This window comes from Lissotriton helveticus, chromosome 3_1, assembly GCF_964261635.1.
Source record: "Lissotriton helveticus chromosome 3_1, aLisHel1.1, whole genome shotgun sequence".
NCBI classification, from domain to species: domain Eukaryota; kingdom Metazoa; phylum Chordata; class Amphibia; order Caudata; family Salamandridae; genus Lissotriton; species Lissotriton helveticus.
In genome coordinates this window covers 477,621,950-477,647,231 of record NC_136061.1, presented here as the reverse complement: position 1 = coordinate 477,647,231, position 25,282 = coordinate 477,621,950, and the positions used below count along the sequence as shown (strand labels likewise).

The 25,282-nt window shown below is 44.9% G+C and overlaps 1 protein-coding gene across 5 annotated transcripts in view; it reads right to left on the bottom strand.

The window, feature by feature from the left end:
• Positions 1 to 25,282, bottom strand: part of GULP1 (GULP PTB domain containing engulfment adaptor 1) — a 1,926,496-nt gene that overhangs the window by 945,546 nt on the left and 955,668 nt on the right. For all 5 annotated transcript variants that reach the window (XM_078683687.1, XM_078683689.1, XM_078683690.1 and 2 more), the window contains one exon: positions 3,789 to 3,861. In XM_078683687.1, the coding sequence (XP_078539813.1) occupies positions 3,789 to 3,816 (28 nt within the window). In that variant the 5' untranslated portion in view covers positions 3,817 to 3,861. The remainder of the gene's footprint in view (positions 1 to 3,788; positions 3,862 to 25,282) is intronic.

The following is a 25,282-nucleotide window of genomic DNA, read 5'->3' as shown; positions in this document are numbered from 1 at the left end:
AAGGAGGAGAGAGTTACAGGGGCAATGGTACTGGCACTACAGTATATCTCGGGGGCACAACTCCTTGTTTCCCTTTGATGTGTTTCACACTCCATAGACACCCGTGTTTTCACACCATTGTTTTATCTTCTAAAACTGAATCTGGGAGCACACCGCACTCAATTGATAAAGATGCCTCAAGGACAGGCGAGAAGTTGCCCAGGATCAAACGATGTAAAGACACAAATCAGGAATTAGGGGACGACCCCCTCTGCCTGTCTGATGGCCTGGAAAGCAGATGCCTTGGTGAACTCTGCCTGATCATTCCCTTAACACGCCCCATCAGATAAGAGAAAAGCCATAAAACTGAGGGAAGCTGTAGACTTTGTGTCCCAAGGGCGTGTACAAAAAAGCCAAAGGGCAGAACCAAAAAGCCTACAGAGCAATCGAAATGCAGGGTTTTAAATAAATATGGACATTGACCAATTGAAAGCATGGGCGGGAGCAAAAGTCCTCCTAAAATCCCCATACCCCAATAAATCTCTTGCTGCGCACTGCAACGCTAGGCACGAGACCTAAAAACCCATTCAAATCATACAGACATCTTATCATACCCAACTGAAATCTTCTGTTACCCAACTATTCATTAAATAGCACATTTATTAAGGAGGTGTAACACCACAAACACCCCCCGAAAGCTATGCCCTTGCATGCAAACACCTTTTACCTTTTATGACAAAGGCCCTCTTCAGAACCGTACCATTCTTGTCCACAGGGACAACTCACATACCAGTGCCGAGCCGATGAAAGTGCATTGGGTAGCAAAAGCCATGGTACATCATACATGACATAATTATGGGTAACTCAGAAACAGTGGAATATACAAATTGGTAATCTTATGATTTTTATATTGTATTATACACCATTGTTCTGATTCAATTCAATTGTATTTTAAATTAAGAATCTCTTTCCCGTTTTTTTATTGACTTATCCATTCTGCCCTCTCCCTCGTGATTATGTCTCTGAATAGCACTGACTATCTGGGCCTGCAATCAAATTGAAAGTGACATTTGCTAACTGCGTGAGAATTAATACAAAGGCTTCTGAGTTATATAGATGTTTTGAATAAGACTGGACTATGGCAACGTCCTGTACCTGGGGGCACCGGCATCTGTTCTTCATAGACTGCAATGCGCTCAGAACGCTGCTGCCAGACTCCTAACTGGAACCAAAGCGAGATGCTCTGCTAAACCAGCACTTAAAAGCCTGCATTGGCTTCCAGTCAAAGAGAGGATCATCTTTAAGACCTTATGCATTGCACACAAAATAATGCAAGGTAGAGGCCCCCCGATTCTGAGATCCTTCGTCAAACCCCACCACTCTAATAAACAACTCAGATCGGATTCCCTCGCCCTGGCCAGCGTTCCCAGAATAAAAAAATCCCAATCCGGGGGGTGCTTGTTCTCCTACAACGCCCCAAAACTGTGGAACGCTCTCCCACTTGCCATGCGGAGAGAACACAATCTTCTGGCCTTTCGGAGGCTACTAAAAACTTGGCTCTTCCCATAAACTTTCATTTCTTCTACTACCCTCTCTGGAACCTTAGGTCAATTCAGCGCTGGGACGCCCTAGGGTAGCTACGCGCTTTACAAATCCCCCATTCAATTCAATTCAATTCAAAGTGTGGACATACACCATATGTATACCGAGATCCAGTATTGATATCCAGTTGTGTCTTTGAAATGGAGCAACTGCCTCCAACTCTTCTATGACAAAAATGAAGAACTGATCTTCCGGAAGAACACCTCTGCATGAGACCACAGCTGGTGGCCTGCAAAACTCAGACCTATGCCCACACCGACCGACCATGCGTGCAACCTCAGCATCCTCCTCGACAGCCACCTGACTAGGAAATGGCAGGTCAATTCAGTCGTCTCCTCCTGCTTCCATGCACTTTGCATGGTCTGCAAGATCTTCAGCTGTATCCCAACCAATTCCAGAAAGACCGTCACTCAGGCCCTCCTCACCAGTTGCCCGACTATTGCAACTCTCCTGCACCAGCATCTCCACCAACCTCCTCAGAAGACTCCAGACCATTCTGAATGTTACAGCCAGACTCACCCTGGACCTCCCGAAATTAACCCACATCACCCCCCAACTGAGAGACCTCCATTGGCTCCCCATCCATAAGAGATGTCAGTTCAAAATCCTCACAAATGCCTACAAAGCCCTCCAAGGCCCAGGACCTACCTACGCCAACCATTGACTGAACTTCCACCGACACTGTAGACACCTGTGCCCCTCCTCACTCACCATTGCACACATCACCCACATTTGTTGCAGTCACAGTGGTGGCCGCTCCTTCTCCTACATTGCTGCCAAGACCTGGAATTACCTTCCTCTCCAGCTCCGTACAGCCCCCTCGCTGGCAGACTCCAGAAGGAGACTCAAGACATGGCTCTTCGACAGAGACACAGCGCCCAGATACACCTAGGTAAGACAGTGTTGCACTTTACAAATGCTGTTGATTAATGGATTGAATTGTTATTCCAGAGACACCAAACTTGAACTGGTAATCTCTTACCATTTGGAAATTACACTTATAAAATGCAATAAGGCAACACCAATGTTATCCTACGGGAGTAAAACTAATTTGAGAATATTTCACCACCAGGACATGTAAAACTTAAAAGTACATGTCCTACTTTTTAAATACAATGAACTCTGTCCTTTGGGCTGCCCTGGGCTACCCTAGGGTTGACTTCCATGTATTAAAAAGGAAGGTTTGGGCTTGGCAAAGGGTTTATTTTGCCAGGTTGAGATGACAGTTTACAACTGCATACGCAGACTCTGAAAAGGCAGCTACAGGCCCACCAGTAGCATGTCATTTATAGGCCCTAGGTACATGGAGTACCACTTTGGTAGGGGCTTATATGCCAATTGGGGAAAAGCCAATAGTACCATGTTTAGATGAGAAAGCACAAGCACATTAGCACTGATTAGCAGTGGTAATGTATGCAGAGTCCTAATGCCAGCAAAAAATGAAATCAGGCAAAATTACCACCCTAACGCTGTCGGCTCTAACATGGTCAATACCTAGTCTCACTGTGGTTCATAAAATTAGGAGTCACTAATGGGGGCAACTTTTATTTTGCTTCCTGGTCCTATTTTCTGTAGCATTCTGACCATGTGAGTAGGGATACCCTACAAGAACACCATGCCGACCCAGCAAACCAATTACAAAGACATGAAGGGCACTGTATATATATATATATATATTCGATTTCATTCTTAGAAAATGCAAGATTTGAAAGTTCACCTTTTGCTTCCTTTCATCATATGTTATTTTACTTTTTAAAACATGACACTTTTGCCACTGATATATCTTCTTTACCAGGAGAGATGCGCTTAAGGTATCAGATGTGGTCCATTCTCCTTTGAGGATGACACTAGATTTTACGGCCAAAAATAAACCGATATTTCAAATTCAATTCAAAATATTGACATTTTTTAGCTCAGTATCTGGGGTGTCTCATGTCACTTCAAAAGCTGTCTTCGGAAAGCAATCAACAGAACAGCAATGTTTCCCCATAGACCAATCATTCTTGTCGAACAGTAAAAAAATACTTGTTAAATCAATATATTTTGCGTGACTTTCATGACCACTACTAAGTTTAGCAACGTGCAATACAGAGCTTGACTAATTGGTATGGCGTGACTCAACAGGCCAGAACTTTACACAAACATTTGATCCCCATAAGGACATACTGAATTGATTGTGGAGTAGGCGCGCGGCAGGACCTGCTTACCTTTCTTTCTGCTAAAAGCACGATTCATGTTGGAGATCGGGTATTCCGATTTACAGCCTTCATACAGAGTGTCCTGGAAGGCAAATGTTGTAAATTCCACATTAAAATGGTACTTAGAGATGCAGGTTTCTTTTGGCAAATGACATGCGATGGGTTCCTTTTGTAGAGAGGTATTTAAAATAGGATGACTAATAAGCACAAAACGGTTCTCATTTAGTGACAGCATGTATTGAATAAAATACCTTACATTGTCCTATCAAATGAAAGACTACTTCATATTTGTCCAATTCACATACATACATATATATTGCATTACTCGCACACTGAGGAACCTAACATTGATACCTGATTGTAAGCTCCGGCAGTGATCTTCACAAACATGGTGGAAATGATACAGAAGGCTGCCCTTGAGTAGACAATAAAATAAAGTAACCCAGAGAGCAGCTGGGAGCCACCCGATTTCTGGGGAAAAAAATTATGGACGTCATTTAAGGGGCACCAGGGGTTGCAGCAATGACACTGGTCTTGCTTCTTGCGCCTTGCAATGCCTGGCAGTGCCTTTGTGACCCCTGGCCTCGGAGGGGTCAATAGTAGTGCCAACAACACAGGAGCAGTCCTGCAGTCCATATTTTCCTGCCCATTTTTCATTATACTAATAGTGAATAATATATTATTGTTATTCACTATTAGTGTAATAAAAAAAATGGAGCAAACTTAGCTGGAGCTGGCCTTTGCTGTCAGCAAATTGGTGCAAACACAGTGCAAAGCATTAGTAAACCTGGGCCTCAGTGTCAGTAAGCATGAGTGATTATTAGTGAGATTAAGAGTGAAAGCAAATGAGTGTGTGAGAATGAATAAGAATGGGTATAAGGGAGTGTAAGTATGAAGTAAGGATCATGTGACATGCCTTCGTAGAGAAAATCAAGGTCAAAGATAATATGAGGTCACATCCTGTGATGTAATTATTAACCCTGGGCTTAATACTACGCTACCGGAGCATGCAAAATGTGTTCTAATTCGCACTTTGCAAATTGCACGTAGTACAGTATCAAAACTGTGCTTAATCACGTAGCGTTGCAGCTATATCAACATACTCAGATGCTTTGAAAAAGCAATTTTACATGCTTAAAAGCATATTACCAATTCACAAAAGTGAACTTCTACAATGAAAACATTAGGCAATGAGAGAGCTGATGATTTTGGGGTCCCCACTAATCTAGGGGGAGGACCAAGCAGATGCCTTGAACACAAAGAGCATAAACAAAAAGCACTTTTTGTTGAACTTCAGTGGTGGTACCATTCTCTTAGGACCACCCCAAGCACAGTTATTGGCAAAAAAACAATCCCAACCAAAGGCCCTGCAAAACATTATGGGACGCGATTAGCAGTGGGCAGTGAATATTATAGTATCCAATATCAAAATAATTCTAAAAAGAGCTGCAGTTCACCTAGTCGTTACTAGATGTCCCTCACGAGTCAAATGCAAAGCATTGAAATTATTCTTAAATCAAGTTGCAGTTCCACTTGTCGTTACTAGATGTCCCTCACGAGTCAAATGAAAAAGTTGAAACCCTTTCATCAAGCATTTGCATTTGACTCGTGAGGGACATCTAGGGCCAGATGTAGGTAATTCTATTTTACCGATTCATAAATACCGAATTTTACCAATTCGGTATTTATGAATCGGTAAAATAGAAGGGGGGAGATGTAGGTAGAATCGGTAATTGAATTACCGATTCTGTAAAAATCGGTATTTATTGAATCGGTAAATACCGATTCGGTAATGCCCATTGATTCCTATGGGCATTGAAGCCCATAGGAATCAATGGGCATTACCGAATCGGTATTTACCGATTCGGTAAATACCGATTCCAGCAAGGGTGCAGGCGGTGTCACTTTGACACCCTCTAGCACCCCAAATACTGTGGCAGACAGACATGCCCTAAGGGCATGTCTGTCTGTCACATGGCATAGGTGTGCATGCACACATGTGCATGCACACCTTGATTCGGTATTTTACCACCCAATTGAATTGGGTGATAAAATACCGAATCTGTAAGCCCATAGGGACTCTGAAGAGTCCCACCTACATCCCAAAATTACCGAATCAGTAAAATTACCGATTCGGTATTTTACCGATTCGGTAAATTTACTGAATCGGTAAATGTAGCCCCCTACATACCAAAAACCCATTTACCGGTCGGTAACAGCCGAAATCAGCCGTTACCGATCGCTAAATGGCCACCTATATCTGGCCCCTAGTAACCACCAGTTGAATTACAGCTCTTTGTAGAATTTTTTTGATATTGGATACTATATAATATTCACTGCCCACTGCTAATCTCATCCCATAATGCTTTGCAGGGCCTTTGGTTGGGAATGTTTTTTGCCAATAACTGTGTTTGAGGTGGTCCTAAGAGGATGGGACCACCACCAAATCGTTCAATAAGATGTGCTTTTTTGGTTTCAAGGCATCTGTTTGGTACTCCCCCTAGGTTAGGGAGGATACCAAAATCATCACCTCTCTCACTGCTTGCTAATTTATTAGTTTCATTTTTGTGAAAATACTATATGCACTTTAGTATAAAAAGAGAGAGATACTTATTTTATCATAACTGGCACTGTGCAGGATGCAATTATTTTGCGAGTTTTTCATAGTGCAGACAAGTACACAGTGTCATCAGCTATGCTACGGCAGACTACGTGTACTAGAGTAGTGCTGCTACACAAACTATGCCCAGGCCTAGTAATTATGGTTAAAGTGTATGTGATGTGATGTCACTTCCACTGCCCTTGGCATTTTGGTCAGTTCACGCCCATGGAGAAACCTCTTAATGCTTTGAAAGTCACTTAAGTGCTCATCCACTACCTTGTTCCACTTTGAACCTGGAGCACTAAGGGGGCCTCCCCTCAAACTGGAGCACAGTGTCGAGTGTGACCCTGTAGTTGGAGCCTGGTATTGCTTTCCACTTTGTATACAAGTATACCGGGGCTTTTCCAGTAAAGGAACCTGTGAAAAAGGATCTGGCCAGACACCCACTCTGGTTTAGAGTTTGACTTCCATATTCTCAAAATGCAGGTTTGTCTACTATTGACGTGTGCAACTACATCTCTCACTAAACGCTGTGTCGTAATCAATTAGTAGCAAAACAGAGGACAATGGTAGTTCATTGAGTGATTACCTCAGCCTGAAAATGTCATAAAAAGAGCGACTCAGGTGTCTTATTATAATATTAAACAGGATGGTGGAACATATTAATTATTTTACATTTCTTTCTCCACCTATGCGCCCCAAATAAAATGCATACTGATGTGGTCATCATTTTTAAAATGTTAATTATGCCTGCTGAGTGATATTTTGGATCGAAGAAAAACATTGTTGAAGAGGAAGGAGAGCAGTGACTATATGTATATCAACCATGAATTAACAGGTACACATGATTACTCTGCGGTATTTATTCCAAGAGGAGCCATGATTCCCACACGCAAACTGCAAGATGGAAAGCAGAGGACACGAGGACTGATTCGTTGATTGCAAAGCTCGACATTCGAATCAGTCATTTGTTAAACATTTTGAAATGCAAAGCTTTCAGAATATAAAATATTCAGCGGGTGCAGCAATCCTAGAATGCTAATGCAAGAAATAAGGGGAGGGGTGAGAAGGAGCAAGGAAACGCATAGGCAGGGACAGAGGGCTGCAGACATCAGAGGGTAGTAGAGCAGATACAGCACGTGAAGCATACGGAAGTACTGGCCACACGAAAGGCTGAAGTGAAAGTTTTTTCATTTATTTCCGTACAAGAAAATATTGGGCATGATGGTCTTATTTCACTTTATTGTGTTTCATTAAGCCGACAAAACTTGTGTTAAATCACTCCAGGGCAGTGGGGGAATTGTGAGTTAATATCGACTGTTAGAGGTCGGTGTCCCATGGTAGGTACCAGAGGACCAAGCCAATGTTATGCAAAGAGCTAAGAACAGATTATTTCATGGATTTCTTCCACTGAGCCACGGTCAATCTGTTGTAGGCTCTAGTTATGTCTGAGAGGCCGTGTACCCATCTCACACAACAATAACTCCTCCCATACGATCATACTGCATGAAGCCAAGCCAGGATGGTGCATTTACCACTTACGGTGAGGAAATCTCTCAATTTTGGGGAAACTGGGGAGAGGATGTAGCCTAAGGGCTAGGGCTGTTCATCTCCAATCTGGGGTACCAGGTTCAAGTCTCGGCAATTATTATTATTATTATTATTTGAGTTTGTATAGCGCAACAGCTACCCCAGAGGGTTTCCCGGCGCTAAGATTGTGCGACTAATAGATGATGGAAGAGGCCGATGCAGTTATTTTGTCGAAAAACCATGTCTTAACGGCTTTGCGAAAGCGAGTATGGCTATCCTCCGACCGAATGATCAGAGGGAGAGAATTCCATAGCTTAGGCCCCAAATAGACAAAAGAAGGGCCTCCCATCCTGGAGAGTTGGACCCTAGGCACAGAGAATAGAATTTGGGAAGAGGAATGAAGGGAACGGGTAGGGGAATGCACTTTCACCAAGGTCTGTAGATAACTAGGTGCCACCTTCTGCCTGATCTTATGCATATAGGTAAGCGCCTTGAACTTCACTCGGTTTTCCACCTTCAACCAATGAAGCTCTCGAAGAAAGCCAGATATGTGGTTGGTTTTGCGGCAGCCGCTAAGAAGGCGAGCTGCAGCGTTTTGTACCAACTGTAGGCGTCGCGTGGCTGCCTTGGCCGCCCCCAGGTAGAGTATGTTGCCATAGTCCAACCGGGAGATGACCAAGGCAATCACCACCGACCTCTGGGTGCCCTCTGGCAGCATCCACAAAATCTTTCTCAACCAGCGTAAGATGGTGAAACATGTGGATGATACCTTGCTGACTTGGCATTGCATTGTCAGGTTCCTATCAATAACAACACCCAGATTTCGAACCTGTTCCACAGGTACTGTGAGAGGGCCAAGTTCTACAGGCCAATGTCTTGAAGTCCATAGGTCAGGTTTATGCCCCAGGACAAGAACCTCCGTCTTTCCCTCATTCAACTTGAGAAGGTTATAGTCCATCCACTGGCAATGATGTTCAACATCCTGTGATACTGGGCAACTCACGTAATCTCTCCGGGCCTTACAAAAATGAATGTGTCCTTGTGTAAGACAACCGGAGCTCATATAAAGTGCTCTGATACCTGATACCTTTGAGTCAAGTTCACCCTATATAAAACTACTACTACAAAAAAGACAAAAAATGCAATTCTACTTCAAAATAAATGCGTGAAACAGCAATATAGCAAGGTAGCACCTCATCTTGACACGGTCATTAAATCTCATGTTCTCATATAATGCAAACTCACCTTTCAGGTGCAGAACTGTCCACATTCCTGTATGTAGGAGCTACAGAAGTACAGGTAATTCTAATGTGGTCCAGACTTGTGTTCAAGTGATGGAGTCATATTTATTTTCAAAGTCAATAAATGTGAAATATAATGCAGACTTACAGCTGGTCAGTTCTGCAAGATGTTAGGACCAGTTATGCCTACCAGATTGTGATTGGCTAAAAGAAGAGAAGTGTATTACTACTTTCTTTGAAGCCCAACATGCCGTGGTCAAGGCTTACACTTTACCAACACTGTAAACCATGTCAAGTTCATTCAGCACAACTGTTTTGTGCACAGAGAATAATAAATATCCCTCAAGGCTTCAGGTACTATGCTAATTTTGTTAATGGCCATTACAATGGAAATATTTGAAAGGTTTTAGAGTAAAGATTGTTGATTCCAAATCTTATGGGTAAGTGTGGCCCTCAACCATCTCTGTTAAAACCCTCAGGCATTGTAGTGTCAAACTGGCAATGATATAATCAAGTGATACATTCTTCCCATTTTTGTGAAGAACTCTTTATAACATACTGTTTGTTTCTCACTTCAATTAAGCCCTGATGAACAATGGTTGCAACAATTCTTCATGTCAGATGTTCTAATTAAGAAACCAGTTCATTTTTTATTTATCCCGGTGGTACATTATTTTTCAATAGTTCCTTCAATTTCCTAATTGCATTACAGCATTTAGCCCTAGTCAGTTATTTCAGCTTTTGTATGTTTTTGCCCCAGTTGTCTTAGAACATTCAAATAGCAATTCCTTATAGAAAGATAAAACAGAATAAAAATACTGTTAACTGTTTCTTCCCTCTCAAGAATATATGTAATAATTTCCTTTCAAAGTTCTAATACCTCCACCGAATTATTATTGTTACCTAGATTTATTAATGTTGCCAGGCCTGTGCTTTCATGCATTCAATATTGTCCCAGGAAGGGGTGGTTTGGTTGATGAAAACGCTGTAGGAAATGATCACCCCCCATGCATTCAATCTCCTTCCTTCAGTTTTAATCTATCAGGGATTAAATATTTCCTATATTTTCAACGCTTGAGGTAGGAATATCATCACTCACACTGGCATTCTAAATCCTGTACTTAAAAAAACTTAGACATATTCATGGTGGCTTTCCCAGGACACTGAAAGTATAGAATTGAAATCTTGATTCTAAGATATACCGGAACACATTAAATTCAACAGCCTTGGTGCCAATGACAAATTCTTCTAACAGGTCAGGAGGAATGAGCAGACAGGGCCTGCCTAATTCAAGCATGTAGAGGACTTTGTCCACTGATTGTAGCATACCAACGTCTGTGCTACAAACGTATCTCAAGCTTGGTTGAAGATAATTAGGACGTTAGTTTAGAGTGCTGAAACAATTTGATTGCTTTACGGTACATATCTGTAGAACATTTGGTAAGATAGGTAGCATGTATAGTGGCCAGAAATTGCTCCGATCATTACGGTCTGCACCTTGCTTTTTAATAAAAGGAATTAAATGGATAGTTTTCAAGATGTCTATGACTGCACAATGGATCAGAGTGGAGTTAACTGCAATTGTTAGGGATGGAAGGGGGAGCATACCTTTCACCAGATTGGCAGGGTGTAGAGTTAGTAAATGTGACAATAGTTTTAGATCTGCAATTATGAAGTACAGTTTTGCTTGTGATATTTCCGGAACAGAAAATCAAACTTACCTGGAATTACAGGTTAAGTCATCGTTGAGTACTTCAGATGTTTCGGAGATAAGGGTAAGTTCTATTTTCCTTATTTTATCAGCTAATAAAAATAGTCTCTCATAGTTTTCCTTCACATATATGACATTCAAAATAATGGCAGACTCGTGTGCGTCTTAACTATTTCTAACAGTTTCTAAGGACAATTTTTTGTAACATATTTACCACTGATTTAAAAGAATTTGTAAGTATTGTGCTTCAAGTGAGGATTTATGTAGTGTGGGATGTTAATGTTGTTTTTTATGTCATATTCTTTCAGTTGTCCTTTGAAGTTTCTATTTTTCCTGTAGTTCAGTAGAGAACACTATCCAGTTTTGTTTCTATCTGTTTTTAATTTGGTGGGGGAGGAGGGGAGTCAATCTGAACATTACTCATTACTAAATGACAGTAGTCAGTCATCTTGATTGTATCCAACTTAATAATGGGGCACATACATTTGATGAAATCTTGGTATTCATTACTGCCGTATTAATATATTTAAAGTCTCTTACCCAAATGTTAGGTTTTGAGGTTTGACTCATAGTGTATGAGTGTTGGTGTAATGAAGGGTAAAGCTATTTAGTAAGCAGTCAGACCAGTCCTTATTAATGTTTCAGACACTGAGATTTTTTTATGTCAATAAGGTCACACCTTTCACCATGGCTGTTGTGGATCTGTTAGTCTGGGCATCTCGATTTCTATGTGGCCGGGTCTTGAAGTGTGTGTGACCCTTAGATGTTGGCAGAGGAGAAGCAGCAAAACATTTTTTTTTCTAGAGGGGTCCTAGCATTGGGGAGGAGTGTTAGGAAGTGTGCCAGGGAGATCAATTGAGCAGAAAGGGAGTCATGTTTGTGAGCAAGAGAGGGAGTAGTGTTGGATAGAGTGAGAAGGGAGAAGTAATTATTTACACCTGGTAACACAATTTGAGTGTGGTGCAGCACTGCAGGAAGTCAGATTCTTAATGTGGCAAAATAGATGTCCTTAGGGAGACATGTTGTGTTAAAGCAACAAGTAGAACTTAAAGGAAAATATGGGGGAAGTAGAGGAAGAGAATGCAATGCATCCAAATTCTGTGTACTGGTTCACAGGAGATAATGGATGGCCATAGCTGGGAGAGGCCATATGGAAGTCAATTAAGGGAGAAGTGGAGGGATTTCACTGCCACTAAAATCACAAGAGGTGCCTTCTCTGAGGTATGGAGTTCAGACAAAGAGTGGTATGGGCTGGTCAAAAAATTAGTCAATAAATTAGGATATTGGGAGGCGGAATTATGATTGGAATATTTGGTGAGGGCTGTTTCACACTGAAGAAAATCTATTTCTGATTGCTGAATAGGCATCTGATATCAATTTACACAATGTTTCCATCAGCCACTTGGATCTTCAACTTTGTGTGTATGTACTCATATTACATAGAACAAAAATAGCAAGGGAGCAATGGAGTGCTGTACATTATGTAGACATTGTCAGACAATAAAGATTGTTTACTTCTAGTGGGCATTTCACAATTACATTACATTTCACTATTTTTGGCAAAAGGAGATTAAGTGATCTGCCAGAATTACAGGAAGTTAAATCAAGTGCTGATGCTGGGATTCTAACCTAGGAACCCTAGTTCCAAACTTGGCAGCTCTACCCACTGAGGCCTATCTCATCCCCTTCCAACTATCACAGATGGATACTGATGCTCTCCCATAGATAATTGGAGGAGTTGTGTCTAGTTTTAGTTCATAAGTATTGTTCCTGGATTTGTAGACATTTCAGACTCTAGTGAGAAATTCCTTCCATAGAAGTAAGTGCCATTTTTCCACCGCGATTGCTGCAAGAAATGCCAGACTCTTGGATTTCTCTCATAAATGCTTGCAACCTCTCAGTATTTATTTCAATAAATAACACCTAAAAGTACAATGTAATTGAAGAAAAACACATACTCAAACCAATAAATGCTACATTCATAGTCACCTATTTCAGACTGTTATGGGTAATGCGATATGCAGTTTCAGCTGAGAGATCATTTGCAACATTAGCTATTGTATTTGCCTCATCAAAGCAAGGACATGAGCATTGCATTTGGTATCGGGTTATAATTTTTATGGCTGTTGTGCGAGTTATATACCATAATTAGCTAACCTCAGAGTTTTTTCAGTTTAATTTGTAATAATAACGGCACTTAAATAATTTAGTTTTTTTTAATTAATTACTGAGTTTTGTCTTTAAAACATAGACACATGTTTGAACCAAAGTTAGTTATGACTTCACTCTAAACTTGGTATTTTCTGCAAAATATATCGACACTGTGTAGTTATAGTTAGGACTGGATTTCCATAGGAAAGACATTTGTGGGGTTTCCTGTTTAAAGAATCTTCAGAAAACTTTCCTGAAAAAAAGTTAAGCCAATGCAGCTCCTTCCTAGAAAATGTAGATGTGATCCATTCAGCGGCGATCAATAAAACAGGTATTCCAAAATGCATTTTCCCTATACAATTTTCCCCAGGAAATCAAACAGTGCCACAGCAACAATTGCTGAATGGAACTAAACGAGACTCGACAGCAAGTTAGATCATTAGCCCAGAAGTGTGCTTTTTGTGATTTGGTGTAAATCCGTTTAGTAGTTTTTGAGAAATTAAGACTAAAAACTTATGTATATATAGAGATGCCGTAGTCCTGTGGGCCAGGGATTTCAAATTATTAGTTTTGATTGGCTGCTTGATATCAACAATTTTAGGACTTGGGGACTCAGTCTGTGTGTTCAGAAAAAAAGCCTACAAATAAGATATAGAGGGCAGGGCAGGTATACCCGACTTTCCAGGCCATGAGTGGTGGGGTGGCGGTTATCCTGCTTCCTTGGGGCCAAAAACAGATATTTTTTTAACAGTGCTGTAGTAGTACAGCAGAAACAAGCTAAAATATTTTTTTAAAGGGGTCCACCCTTGTTTTTTAATCCCCCGGGGAGGGGCAGGGCCCAGGGGTCACCACTTACCTGAACCACTCAATGGCCCGAGGACCCCATCGTCTGGGGCCACAGGAAATTAAATATTTATATAAAGTGGAAAGGGGATGGAAGCTTCTTCTCCGAACCATTAAATGGCCATTGGCACCTAATTCCCTGTGCCCTGTTGAAATGATTATTTGAGAACTGGGCACAGGGCTTCACTCCATGAGAGATAAAATGGCCCGAGGACACCATTCCCTGGGGCCCAAGTCCTGGAAGTGTCCCCGCCTTGCACAATCTTGCCATCAATTATGTCATTTCAGATGTTGCAGTGATATTATTAATGATGTTACAGGTATGAGTGATGTAATCAGGCCCGGACTGGTAATTCCGAGCAGCGGGCAATCCCCCGGTAGGCTGTATGGGGTGGGGGCCAGATTACTCACAGGGGGCTGGTTTTGTTGTTGGCGTGATTTTTGGCCTGTGACGTGAGTCAGAGAGAGTAAAGTACTCCTCTCTGTCCGTGTCTCTGCTCCGCTGATAATTTAAGGGGTCTGGTGCCATGCAGACAGATTGTGCACTTTGCAGCCTGAAGCCGCCACCACCAGGGATTTTTTAGCAGGGCTGGGATAATAATCAGGGGGAGGAGGTGCTAGGCCCATGGGAGGTGCTGGATGCCCACATGCCTGGGTGTGCAGTGCACAGATAACGTCTCCTCTGCCACCGCCCGTCGCATCTGCGAGCCATAGGATGGGGCTGGTGGGGGGCAGGGTGACCATTGTCATGCCGCATGTGTATTGGGGCGTGCGCAATTAAAAGTGCGTGTGACTTCCCAGTGCCTGCCTCCCAGAGACCTGACACCTGACCTGACTGAGACAGAGAGGCAGATGAGGCCTGACCATGCAGCAATAATTTAATTCTAGCGAGCGAGCCCCCCTGTCCAGTGTCTGCCACCCGCAGTAGGTGAGTTTGTCCATCCACTCCAGTCATCATCATCATGGGCAGACAAGGCAGTGGGCACTGGGTGGGCGGGAGTCATCGGGAGAATGGCAGGCTGCTTCGTTGTCTTTAATTGCGGCCTAAAACACAGCAATACCCCTGCACTATACAGTTACAGTTAATACTTAATAGTAGCGGTATCGAGAGCAAGTATTCGAAAATAATCTGAGCACATCAGTCCGAAATCCTTGATTTCAGGAATAAGTAAGCATTGATAACACAAATCAGTACAGAAACGTTCTTTTCTTGTTTGAAGTATTCTTGTTTAATGTTCCTTAGTATATGCCAACACGTGTTTCATCGCAGGGAACAAAACTGCGAATCTTCAGGGCTAAATGTGAAAACATAAAAAACACATATGTGTTCATGCTCTTCTTAAGAACATATTGCAGTGGTGACTTGGGCGTGGAAAAAACCTAGGTGACAAACGACATGCCATTGAGTGACTTAGTGTTAATGTGACTACATATCACTGGTAGGGTGACATTTCTGTGTTGTGCTAAAAACAGGAGGGAAAAGTATTCTGAAATACGAACGATATACATGAATAAATGAAAATACGTGAAAACTGACCGGAAATAGGGTGAAGTGTGAGACAATGATGAGGAAAGTGAAGTGTGTCTGATAGGGCGGTGTCCCAAGTGACTGGTGAGGTTAAAAAATATATAAATATATACACAATCTAAACATATTTCCTAATTCTTGCTCGACATACTACAACAAGGTGTGACAAGATATGGATGCTAATCATCGTTAGATTTTTCAGTTTGTTCATAGTTTCAGTGCACTCTTATTGCGATGCTGTCTGCCTGATTATCGCTGGGGGCATGATAACGATAGTAAGAAGGACGTGGAAGTAAATTTAATAATAGTTAAATGCATTCTATGTTTAGATGGTATATGGCTCCAAGACATGGAGGGCTCGGTAAGGGATTCGAATTCCGGTTATCGCGTAACTCATGGTGGTGAATCTCAAGCAGAATATACCCTCCTCTTATGTAGCAAGACATGGAAGACGAAAGATGGTGGCCAGAAAAACGCAAAGAAAAAACACCGAAAAAAACACCAAATTAAAAGACAAACTGGGATTTCTCGTCGGATGATACAGATCAGGAGTATATGATACAAATCTGATCATTTTTGGGAAATATTATTGACGAGAGACAGGTGCAGAGATTAGATGCTTTTTCTACCGCCTTAACCACAATCCCATCGGACAATGGGTGGTGCAAAACGTTTAAGACAAGCAAGGTCTTACCCTCATGAATGGCAGATCTATTGCTGCCATGAGAAAGCACCCGGTATGGGTATTAGCTGGAACACGGTATTTGGGCGTATCCAGCGGTCTGGGGTTCCAAATGTGTGTACGTTTCTTAGTCAATCTGAAACGTGAGTTAACACATAATATTTAAAACCACTAAGTGGCCCGTTGCATATCACTCAAAATAAAGTACTCAACATAGAGAAAGGAAAAGGAAACCTACCAAACGTATCAAGCAGTCGTGTGGTAACCGGGAGGAGAATATAGTTGTGATACCGATTCATAGGCGGATACACCTAGATCGGTAAACGACAGGAAAAGTAAACCAAAAACGGGTTACAAAACCGTAGCCAGAGAATGAAACGTTTGGTTTCGTAAGTGATCTTAAATCACACATGGTAAATGGCTTACCTAACTGGTACCGGTCTCCCTCTTGTGGTTCCCGGCGCCGTCTAACAAGGGCGGTCATGTGACCGGAAGTTGTGGTGAGTTAAGTATCGATGTCTTGCTTTCAGCATGAAGAAAGCTAGACCGTCAAATGCCTCTAAGTATTGGCCACAAAAAGAAGAGTTACGTGGACAATGTTGGGAATATTAAAAGTATACCGTATTATCTCTATATTGGTAGCCCTGTGTTTATTATGTTCATAAGATCCATTTAGGATGTAATATTAGCGAGTGATAGCAATGTTTACGGATTGTGTGAATATTAATATTAGTTGTCCGACATTCCAGTATTATCGTATGCTCATTAAAATACGTCGTACAAGTGGTTAAGCTGAATTCGAGCAAGCTAAGTGCTTGGGGAAAAGGAAGTGACACACCTCTACCGTTTGTTTAGGGGTATGTGTTTTGAGGTGTGTATTATATTCCGTTAATTGGATAGTGGGAATACTAGAGAGCATGCTGTGGAGTATAGCATTGCTATGAAGAGTACACTGGCACTTGTAAAGACACCCTAAAAAAATATACATATATATGCAGGCTAGGGGTGCAGGTGCTCGGCATCAGTTGATGAGTACTCTCTAATAAACATTTTTTTACATATTTAGGCTAGATGGAACATAACACAAAATGTATAGACTTGGTGTATCTCCATAATCGTATGAGTCGAACATTAAAGAAAGAGTTTGTTGACGTGTGTGAAAATTGCTAGGGCTTATTAAATTAGAGGACTTGGATCGAAGTCCGATGACGCAAAATTAGAACAAACAAAGGTCAAGACAAAGTCAGGTTCTTAAGCTTTCATTCCTTGTTTGTATCGGTTCTTTTTTCATTGGTGATCTAGTTGCCCAAAAAGAATTGTAGTTCTGGGTCATAATTTAACCCGTGTTCTATACTTTGAAGGCGCATGATCCAAGTAGCTTCTTTGCGTCTAAGGGTTAGTTCACGGTTACCACCCCTTATGTGAGCTGGCACAGTTTCAATTCCAAAGAAGGCTACTGCAAAATCCTCTGTGTTTTCTTGGCATTTGGCTACATGTAGTGCCACAGGATATTTTGGATCTTGTTTCTGGATGGCCCTCATATGCTCTGAGATCCTTTCTTTTAATGCCCTTATGGTACTGCCAACATATTTTTTACCACACCGACATTCAATTATGTATATTACATATTTTGTGGTGCAGTTGATGTTCACTCTGATGTCATATATTTCCTTGTTCGGTCCGTCAAAGTGTTTAGTTTTGTGTTTTGCCCATTTGCACATGGTACAAAAGCCGCATTTGTAGAACCCGTTATTGCGTTGTGTTAGCCAATTCGGGGTCATGTCCATGCGTGGGACTGTAGGACTAAGTCTGTTCCTCAGTGTTTTTCCTTTGCGAAAAGTGATTTGAGGGGATGTAGGAATAATGTCTTTCAATGTTGCGTCGGCTTTTAGCAGACCCCAGTGTTTGGTCAGAATCTTCCTTATTGAAAAATGTAGGGCATTGAACTCTGTGATCATTCTTACATTGGTCTCTTTAATTGCGGCCTACTTAGGCCTCTGAGCAGGCTTGGCTAGAGTGAAGTGTGTCTTGTCTTACTCAATTGTTTTAATTTGGCCCCATGTTCCTTTAATCTGTAATCACAGATTCCTACAAGAATTCGGTTTATGTCAGTTTTTGACCTCTTTAAAATCCTACACTAAACTAGCGGGCATGGTTTCCCTCACTTCTTTAATAAGTGTGCCCCTTATAACTGCCTTTAAAACATCTCACATCATCCCCTCCCCCACGTTTCCTTTGTCATTGCAATGGTAATGTTTTTAAAATAAAAAGAATGGAAATATATCAAACTTATAAAATACCAAAATATAACAAGCATGGCAGATGTTTGCTGTGGCTCATGGTTGCCTCCCCATGGCTTTCCGCCCATTGCCTTTCTCAATCTAATGGGTGTTTGAATTTGTACGCACGCTGGAGTCTGGCGACACATGCTGAACTGTTCCCTCAGTGAGGCCGCATCGGCCACATTGGCTCTACAGCTGCTCCAAGGCCCGAGCGGTCCCCTGCCTTTTGGTGTTTGTTGGCTGTTGGGCACCCGCATCGGTACCAGATGAGTAGCTGATTTGTGGCAGTGGCGCCCAGCAGCCCCTAGTGACCCCGACCTTCTGTTGTTTGTTGGCTCTTGTGCACACTGGAATCGACCTTGGTGCCTGGCCCAGCCGTTGGCTCTCTGTTCTTGGGTCAGGCCCACAGTGTTTATTCCCGGTAGCCTGGGGATTATCCTTTGAGCCCTGGGCGGTGGCGCCAGAGAAGCGGTGTAGTGTAGAATGGGGTGTCTTATGAACAAAAATACCGCTACATATTGCTGCTGCAGACTTTGAATGATACCCGCAAAACATCCTAATCAGCAAGGTGTGGTCTTTATTGGTGTGCACAAGCTTCTAGGCCTTTCAGTGTGGAGTCCAGTGAGTGCACAGTGCATGCTAATATAAGGGCCAATGCCCCAACACACAGGCACAATAGCAATGGCTTAATTATTATTGTGTGGAGAACCAGGGTGGCATGCAGTGGAGTGGAGCAGGATGTGTCGGGTACCTCCGCATTGATTGTTTATGGCATCTCCCTCAGCTCTGGTGACCCTATGCCACAGTGACCAGACCATCAAGTAAGAGTGCTAGATCTCTGCCACCGCTGGCAGCTACTTGGGGGTTGCGGAACCCGCCCAGCTAAGTCTGGGTGCGACTTGCAACCTCGAGGAATAACCGTCTCTCTTCTTCATTATCAGCCAGAGCAAACAGAATACACAGCATTAATGTGGCGTTTGCTGCCTCTTTATTCCATATTACTTATTAGGCTGCAAGCTAGATAAAGATCAATCAACAAGAGGGGTAACATAACAAGATATCGCTCAGCACTCACCTGATAGTCAACAAAATATGTCGAAATTTGAAATATTCAGAGTGGTGCTCATACAGGAATAATGTTCACCCCACATTCAAAATTCGGAACCCCTCACAAGGTCCTATACATTTCATATAAACACAGTTGGCACACATTAGTCAGTACTTAAGCATAATTTGCACTCATAATCGATCACATTTCCATTGCTGTAATTCTTTAAATTATGGACTCCACATGTCAATATGTAAATCTTGGACTCTGCTGGGCACGTGTAAAGTTGACTGAGTGATGGTTGGGTGCAATATGAAGCAACTAGTCTGGAGACTAGTATCTTGATTCTTCTAGTGTCAGAAACGGACTCACAAGAAAGGGGCACCATGTTAGGTCACATCGAACATTTATTCTATTAATGAGAGACTGCACATGAGCTAACACGGGCGGGAACAAAAGTACGTATCCCTAATTTGCCTAATATTACCGAAAATAAATAACAAAAACAATATAACGTTTCAATTCGAACACAGCTATTAAAGTTTCAATCGGACTCACAAGCGATGTAAACAACCGAGCCGAGGTAAATGGTCATCACTTTAATGAAGTGTGTATCTATTACAACATTGCATGTTCTCACCAGATGCCACCACCATGGGGAGCCTTTTTAATCTGAAAGGCGTACCCCTTTTGTCCATAGACTGATGTGGGTAGCCCCAGACTGACCCGTTACTGCGCATTGGATTATGGCCGCTGCCCATCAACCCCCACTGCCTTATTGTAATTCAAAGATGACTCGTCAATGGAAACGTTATTTGAGACCTCATCAGCCAGAAGCCCCAACTTGAAATCAGTAATACAGCATTTCTGTAGGACGGGTAAGTCTCATTGAAGATGTCTTCAATATTTACACCATGAGCATCTTCTGATGAGTTGGTAGGATAGTTGATAGGTACTCAGTGTCTGTGTTGCCACAGAATTGAGACAGTGTTTAATTTGTTCCAGTGGTTGTAGGTAGTGGGCATCGGCACCTGCCTTTTGGGAATCAGAACTTGTTTTTCTTCGTCAGACTTTGACCCAGCGCAGGAGCGAGTAAGTAAGAAAAGGGTTGGAAGAGAAACGTAGGAAAACAGTGGCACAGGAAGTGCAGTGTGTTGGAAAGAATAGATAAAAGGTATAATCAAAACTAGGCAGACTCGTGCTCAGCAACCCCTCACTTAGAAGCACGCATGTGAGAGATTCCAAAGAAAACCTTTAAACCCCTGCAATATTTATGATTTTAACAAATAACGCACTGCAAAGGATGTACACGGTAGTCTACGAACTGTAGCAGGTGGAATACATTACTTTTACCAAGGAATTCCCAGCATCTGTGGCCCTGGAAGGCACTGGGTAGTACTTCTTAAGTAAATACATCAGGCAGACAGCTGTCACCTCCTATCGCGGCGCTCCTGTCTGACGCCCCCCCGCCTGGACCTGATGCCGATCGGGCTGCCTAGCGGGCGGGGCTCATCGGGGCCGATCTTCGCTGCCTGGAGCTGCCGTCGAGAGCAGGAGAGAGTCACACATCACCCCTTGAGGTCCGCGAGGAACACAGCTCTGCTTCTGGGGCTGCTGTGTCCTCCCCTGAGGATCGGACTGGTGGAGTGGAGCGGCTGCTGTGGGACCGCCTAGACTTCAGCGAGAGCCCTCGGGGCCCGCACAGACGGTGAGTGAGAGGAATCGGCCACTAAGTCGGGTGGCAGCTGGGGTGACAAGGCAGTGCTGTGGCCTTCCCCCCATTTCCTCCTCCCCTGAAGGTGCCTCCTGTGGTGTTGCGGTGGGGGCCCTGCTGAGCGACTCCTCCTGGCTGTCCCGCGTTGCCTTCTCGGCAAAATCGGACTGGTTGAAGGCGGCTACCCTCCCTGGGCCCTGAGTTCGGAGGGCATCCTGCCCGAGATAGTGGCCCTGGTTACTGACGTGCTGGGGGTCGGGGTTTGGCCACCGTGTCGGGTGGCAGGCGCAGGCGTAGCAGGGACATTGGTGCTCCGACCCACCCCTCCCATGGGGCGCTTCTATCTGGGGGCGCCTTCGTGAATCCACCGGCCTGGGACCACATCGCCTTGGACTGGTTCCCCCCTACACCTAACTAAGTCCTCCATCTGCCGCTGTAGTGCCGGAGCGCCGCAGAGGCAGAGGCCTCCTCTTTGACGCAGGCCCCTGGGTCCAGCTGGCCTCCCGGGGCTGCACCGGGCGTTCCATACCGACCGTGGACCGCCACTTGAATGCTGCTGCTCTCGTTGAGGAGTCCTGGGTCCGGCTGAAGTTGTTGTGTGGGGGGGCACGTGCCTTCTTCATGCTTGATTGCAATCTGACCCCGTCTGCTCTGGACTATTCAGTGGGCCACAGGTTCTGCTGCGGGCGCTGGCCCCCCGGGGGCCCCTAACTGCTCTGGGCTGTTCTATCTGAGGTGAGGTCATCTGCTTCGGACTTTGGGGCCGGGCTGGAGATGTGTGGCGGTGTTGGCTGTCTGGCCGGCCTGACCACTCTTCGCTGAGGAGCTCTGCCTGATCCCGTGGGTGGTTCAGAGACACAACTCACTTCTGTCCCCACCGGGGACACGAGGGGTTGGACTTGGATGCCTGGGCCCGAGCATTGACGGCCTAGGTGTCCGGGGTATCCCCCGTCCTGCATTTTCTCCCCAGCGGATCCGCCACCCACCCCAAAATGGGCAGAAACCACCCCGTCCAGAATCCGGTCCCTCCAACCCAAACGAAAATGAATCAATTTACCACGTCAGACCGGAAGGCGAACCACCTGGTGTGCTGGGCGCCGCTGGGGGACATTTCTCCACCATCCTTCAGGCGATAAGCACTTCTCAGGCCTCAGTAGAATCTAATATCAGCGAGGTGAGGGTGGATGTGGCTCTCATTCGCCAGGATTTGCGCAGCGCCACAGCACACATCATGCAGGGCAAATCCCGTATCTCCACGGTGGAGGATGACATCAGCCAACTTAAGACCCAGGTGGCCCGTCTCCAGACCCAGACCTCGGAGCTCCACAGTAGGGCCGAGGATGCCGAAAATAGATCTAGGAGGAATAACCTGCGTCTCCTGGGGTTTCCCGAGGGAGTGGAGCAGGCCACGCCAATATGTTTGTGGAGACCTGGGTGCGCTCTTGGATGCCCAAAGATGTCTTGTCACCATGGTTTTCTGTTGAACGGGCTCACCGCTCCCTGGTGCCCAAGCCTCAGCCTGGGGCCCCTGCCCGTCCCATAATCTTGAGGGTCCTCAGCTTTTGAGACAGAGACGCCATCCTTGGGGCAGCCAGGGCACAAGGGCCACTGCACTACCAGAACAGCAGGATCATGGTCTTCCCGGATTACACCATGGAGGTGCAGGCCCAGCGTCAGACCTATGATGAGGTCAAACAGAAGCTTCACACCACACCATTCCGCGGCGTGGACATGGCTCAAGGAGGAAAGGCCCCTCCTGCCCGTCCGGCTTCCTCCCCCTCCCAACCGGCTCCTAAGCAGCTACACTCGACCGTACCCAAACCCCAGAGGCGCCGGACGAGGTCCCGCAGGAAGACCGACCATCGTGGGGAGACATCCCGCTCTTCGGGTGCGACGTCCCAGCACCCTCCATCTCGAGCCTCGGTCCGAAGTTCCAACCCAACCCAACCCAACCACCTCACTAATTGACTTGAGTGACCGACTGGGTCCCTTGCACAATTTGCGCCACGCCATTTCCGACTCTGACCTGTCTAGGAGCCCGATGATCCGAGGAACCGGAGAATCTGAGGTCAACTAAACGGTAGCACAAGGCGAGAGCGCATTCTCATAACCCTCTGAGGCACCCAAAAGGCGATGGTCTTCAAACTTCCCACAAAGGGGGTGATCTACTCTTCTCAAAACCAACGGTTCCAAGAACGACTCCCTCCTTCACTCCCTGGACTCAATTTGCATTCCTTGTTGTTAACTCTCCCAATGCGTAGTTGCAGCTGTTCCGATTCTGTTATCCGAACAAATGGAAGGGGGTCCATCTCTGCCACAGTCATGTTCCGCTAATCATTTCAGGTTAGCGATCAGTGTTCTTGTTGTTTAACTTGTTTTCCTTTTCAGGGCGAAAGATGCTTCACGTTCGGAAGTGTACGGTGGCGGGCAAAGGTGGGGGGAGACCGTTGTCTCCAGTTAGTTTGTTATTTTTAGCCGCCCAGGGGGCGCTGTTCTCTGTTCCTTCAGGTAGCCACACATGCACACACGCCACTGGCGACAACATCCGAGAAGAAATCTGCCAGATTTTGCTGGAAGCCGCTAAAATGCTTTGGCGCTCTTCGGTTGCGTGCGTGTATGGATGGGGTGATAAAAATGGCAAACTTCTCCATAACCTGGTGTCCTACCCTAGAGCCAATCGCATTATTCTCGAGATTTGGGATGGAACCAGAGCCCACCACACTACCTCCCAAGACATTGCCCAGACGTTCGCGGGCTACTACTCAGCCTCCCCAGACCACATTAGCGGCTTTGCTGACCTAGACAGGGACTCAGCTGCCCTGCCTCTCCCAGACGGATTCAGAGTCCCTAGACCGGCCTTTCACCCCGGAAGAGATACACAGGGCTATCTCACTGTTGCGCTTCGGCAAAATGCCCGGACCTGACAATTGCCCTCAAGAATACTACACGGCCTACCGAGGCATGTTGGTCCTGCACATACAAGACCTGTTTAAGCACATAGTCGAAGTGGGGGCCTTCCCACTAGAGACTGATGTGGCCACTATTGTAGTCCTACCGAAGACGCAGCCGCCCTCCCTCGTGTGGACGAACTACCGTCCCATCTACCTTATCAATACGGAAGTAAAACTCTTCGCCACCGTGGTGGCCCAACGGCTACATCCCGACTTACAAGTACTGGTGCACCCCAAACAATGCGGCTTCATGCCTGCCCGGGGGACCTGGCACTGCATACGCCGTCTCCATCTCGCCCTTGTGCATCACTATCTCCTCACCCCGTATCTTGCACTGCTTTTCATAGACTTTGAAAAGGCATTTGATACGGTGGACTGCGGCTACCTGGGGGACGTGTTGGAGAGGATGAGCTTCAGCCTCCCTTTCCGACTCCTCATCCGGGTCCTTTACTCTACCCCCAAGGTGAGGGTCCTCATCAACGGCGTGGTTTCGGAGGCATTCCCCATCTGGAGGGGCACCTGCCAGGGCTGCCCGCACTCGCCGCTTCTATTCGCACTAGCAATGGAACCCCTAGCTTCCCTCATCCGCGGCTGGGCCTGGTATCCGCACCAGATCGACAAAATTGCCCTGTACGCCGAACGGGTCTCTGGCCTCAGGCTCAACCCGGCGAAGTCCACCCTAGTTCCCTTGCACTCGTACCAGGCATGCTTCGATTGGCAGATGACCATCCCCCTGCGTAGGCAATCCTTCAAGTACCTGGGGGTGTGGGTGGTCCTCCTCCCGGAGCTCGAATGGGCTTTGAATATCACGACCCTGGTCACTAAAGCCAAGGACAGAAGATGGCAGGCCCTTCCCCTTAATCGACAAAAAACAAAAAGTGAAAGAGGGTCCAAGGGGAAAATGACTTTAAAGACCACCTTGCATCCTGTCCACCAAACTAACTAACAACAACACACAGGGGATGCTAAGGGTCTGGAAGAGACTACAAAACACTCTGCACTCAAATGTAGTGTGAAAGAGGTAGCCACTATCAGGAGAGAGAAACAACAATGAAAACAAAGAAAAGTGTAGAAGTGTACCCATCAGCCCGCCCATTGGCGGAATCTCATCATCTGGGTTTCAGTTGGAAACTGGTATCTACTAGTTACCTCTCTTAGGCATGTGCAGAGGAAAACTAGTATAAGATCCACCAGTGTGAGAGACAGCCAGCAGGATACAT